Below are 3,777 nucleotides of genomic sequence, written 5' to 3' on the forward strand. Positions count from 1 at the left end.
GTACCCTGACCTGTACCCAACGGGTCAGTCGGACCCTGTACCCTGACCTTTATCCAACGGGTCAGTCGGACCCTCTACCCTGACCTGTACCCAACGGGTCAGTCGGACCCTGTACACTGACCTGTACCCAACGGGTCAGTCGGACCCTGTACCCTGACCTGTACCCAACGGGTCAGTCGGACCCTGTACCCTGACCTGTACCCAACAGGTCAGTCGGACCCTGTACCCTGACCTTTACCCAACAGGTCAGTCGGACCCTGTACCCTGACCTGTACCCAACAGGTCAGCCAGACCCTGTACCCTGACCTTTACCCAACGGGTCAGTCGGACCCTGTACCCTGACCTGTACCCAACAGGTCAGCCGGACCCTGTACCCTGACCTTTACCCAATGGGTCAGTCGGACCCTGTACCCTGACCTTTACCCAACGGGTCAGTCGGACACTGTACCCAACGGGTCAGTCGGACCCTGTACCCTGACCTTTACCCAACAGGTCAGTCGGACCCTGTACCCTGACCTGTACCCAGCGGGTTGATTGGACCAGTTGGTCCTGTACCCAACAGGTCAGTCGGACCCTGTACCCTGACCTTTACCCAACGGGTCAGTCGGACCCTGTACCCAACGGGTCAGTCGGACCCTGTACCCTGACCTTTACCCAACAGGTCAGTCGGACCCTGTACCCTGACCTGTACCCAGTGGGTTGATCGGACCAGTCGGTCCTGTACCTTTCCATCCTTGTCATATGGAGAGTCAAAGCTGTCCAGGAAGGTCCTGAAGACCTGGTCCTCGGTCCACTCCCCGTTCTGATACTTGGGGTGGTACTTGGCATTGTAAACCCCCTGCAGGTCCTCAATGGTGATGACCCCGTCTCCGGTCTTATCCAGCTTCAGGAATGCTTGCAGGACCACCTCCCTCCGGGCTTTGGACATGGGAGGCTGCGGGGAGCAGAGGGAGGCATTAACTCATAAGTCTTGTTGGATTAGGATTAAATCAGACCGGTCTGCTGCGGTCCTTAGTCCTGAACCCGACTGATTTACCCTCAGAGTGACCAGGAACTCCTCAAAGTCGATGGTTCCACTCCCATCCTTGTCGAAGAGCTGAAACAGATCAGAGACCTCGTCCTTCTCCATCATCACCCCGTAGTCGTTCAGACCCTTTAGGAACTCCTTCAAGTCCAAAGACCGGTTCTCGTTGTCATCCATGATCCTGAAGACCCTGACAAAAAAACAGGTCTCAGATAACAGAGGAACAGAGAGGAGCAACCTGTGGTCCAGGTGAGCCACCAGACCCTCCGTAGTCCAGGTGGTGAGCCACCAGACCCTCCGTAGTCCAGGTGACACACCTGACCCTCTGTGAGTTTGAGGTCCTGCTGCATCATGGACTCAGAGAGGCTCCGACAAGAAAAGCAAAGGAAATCAAACATGTTGCTGAGAGTCCCCCCCGTCCTCCACCCAGACCCAGGTAGGGGTCTCTGCAGTACATGGGGGAGTTTCTTGTTGTGTGGGTGGAGTTTGTCCTAACTGTGATTGGTTGGGGCAACTGAACCGAGGAAATAATGGAACAGTAAAATGATTGTGAACGTGAAAACATGATTTATTGTCTTCAGCTAGCCCCTTCCTGTCTCGAGTTATAGATTTAAAAATGGAGATGTTTCCTGACTGTTTCAGCCAAGCTACCTCCAGCTGCCCCCCAGATTCTTCAAACCCCACCCAAAATAATCAACCTCACCAATTACGTCTTTAACAAACCACGCCCACAAAGTCAAACAGACCAATCATGTCTTGGATAAACTCCTCCCACAAAACAAGAAATACTTACTTAGTGACTGCAGAGGCGCCCAACAACACTCTGTATACATACACACACCTGTTCTGTGAAGTGGGTGGAGCTTACCTGCCCAGACCTTTGATCCCAGAGGAGCCTCTGGTCAGACACTGCAGCCGGAGTTTCTCCAGGGGGTCTGAACATGTGGACAGCTGCTGTTTGGCCTTCAGGGCCATGTCTCTGTCATGTCTGGATGTTCCRGCCATCTCTCACCTGAAACACAGCTGTACTGAGAGACCACACCTGGAAGCAGGACAGGAAACTGGCTCGGGTTTGAACAGATCCAGATGTTTGGTCCCTACAGCAGCTGGAACATAAACACGCCTGTCCTCTGATGTGTCACTCTCCCTGAACCTTAACGAGTTTTTACCTAACGACATGAAGAGCACTGCTACGCTGATGACACCCAGCTCTACCTGTCACCGACTCTGTGAACTCACAATCAGTTTAACTTTTCAAACATCACTAGTTGTGTAGAAGTGTTTATTTTCATGTCAACACAACAAACTTTGWATCAAAGCAAGGTAATTTATGAGCTTTATACATGAACACCGTTGTGATGGTCCATGTGTTTGGTTTAGTTCTGGTCTACGGCTCTTTGGGTTTAGTTTCTGTTCCTCTGTTCTCTGGGCTGATTCTCAGTTTCACCCTCAGCCTGCTAAACACTCTCACCTGTCGGTTTATAATCTGTCCTCCTCCAGGTGTGCCTCATCTGGTCTCTCCCTGTCTGTATCTAACTGGTCTCCTGTCATCACTTCCTCTCTGGTTCAAATAGTTCACACCATCAAGCTGGATCCTCCATGTCTCCCTGAGCTTTGACTTCCTTCTCCTCAGAGCCCTGACAGAAAGAAGCAGCCACCAAGCAGGAACTCTGACCCAGCAGACTTTAGCTACAGCATCAGCATACTGATGATGATGATGATGATGATGATGCACATCCTCTCCTGCACATTTGATCAGAACATCAGGCTGAGAGTGAAACTGAGAGACAAGACAGGAGAACAGAAACTAAAACCAAAGATCATAAAAAACACAAAGAACATAGAATATAACTAAACCAAACACACACAGAGCACGACAACCATAATCAACCAAATCATGAAATTAAAATAATTTAACTATTGGTTGGCTGACCAGAGAATTCTAATCACCCTTAGTTTGTAAAATAAAAACAGGATTTGTTGTTTTACATGTTTTCCCAGATTTCAGTACGACAAATTAAATATGGAACAATTACCATATCATACAGAATACACAGTTTTATCATTTAATAACTCTTATTTAAAACAGTAACCCATCTTATTTATCTATTTTAATCTTCAGTAGTTTATATGAGATTTCCATCTCAGCATTTCATCACTGCTGACACCCAAACACTTCACCTCACTCTATAAATGAACAGAACTTTGATCGTTTTCTTTCATTTACTAAATATCATTTGTTTTATACAAATTCAACGATAATTCAATAAGTTGAAACTAAGTTTGTACCTTAAATTCTGTCTGCATCACCTCCAACATCTGTTCAATGTTTCCACCAGAGTTGAGTCATCAGCAAACAGATTCAGCAAGTCATTCACATGTTAAAGAAACGGTTCAGGACCAAGCTCAGAACCCTGAGGAACTCCACAACTAATATTACAGAGTTCAGATCTCACATCATTTACCTGAACAAACTGTTTCCTGTTATTCAGATAACTAGATACACTGTAGAGATGGTCCTCTAATGCCAGGTTGATTCAGCTTTTAGAGGAGTGATCAGTGGAGCCGAAGGCTTTCTTTAGATCAGGGGTGCCCAAACATTTTCCCTGAGGGGGCCAAAATTAGACGTTTTCCCTGAGGGGGCCAAAATTTAACATTTTCACTGAGGGGGCCAAAATTTAACATTTTCACTGAGGAGGCCAAAATTAAACATTTTCCCTGAGGGGGCCAAAATTAAACATTTTCCCTGAGGG

The 3,777-nt window shown here is 47.7% G+C and overlaps 1 protein-coding gene across 1 annotated transcript in view; it reads right to left on the minus strand.

Moving 5' to 3' along the window:
* capslb (calcyphosine-like b) overlaps positions 1-3,672 on the minus strand; it is a 4,663-nt gene extending 991 nt beyond the window's left edge. Inside the window, exons 1-3 of the mRNA XM_014022505.1 lie at positions 1,893-3,672; positions 1,037-1,214; positions 725-934 (exon numbers count right to left, since the gene is read on the minus strand). Of these exons, the coding sequence (XP_013877959.1) occupies positions 725-934; positions 1,037-1,214; positions 1,893-2,029 (525 nt within the window). The 5' untranslated portion in view covers positions 2,030-3,672. The remainder of the gene's footprint in view (positions 1-724; positions 935-1,036; positions 1,215-1,892) is intronic.
* Between the last annotated feature and the right edge of the window lie 105 nt (positions 3,673-3,777).

The sequence above is a fragment of the Austrofundulus limnaeus genome, unplaced genomic scaffold (genome assembly GCF_001266775.1).
Source record: "Austrofundulus limnaeus strain Quisiro unplaced genomic scaffold, Austrofundulus_limnaeus-1.0 Scaffold332, whole genome shotgun sequence".
Classification (NCBI taxonomy): Eukaryota; Metazoa; Chordata; class Actinopteri; order Cyprinodontiformes; family Rivulidae; genus Austrofundulus; species Austrofundulus limnaeus.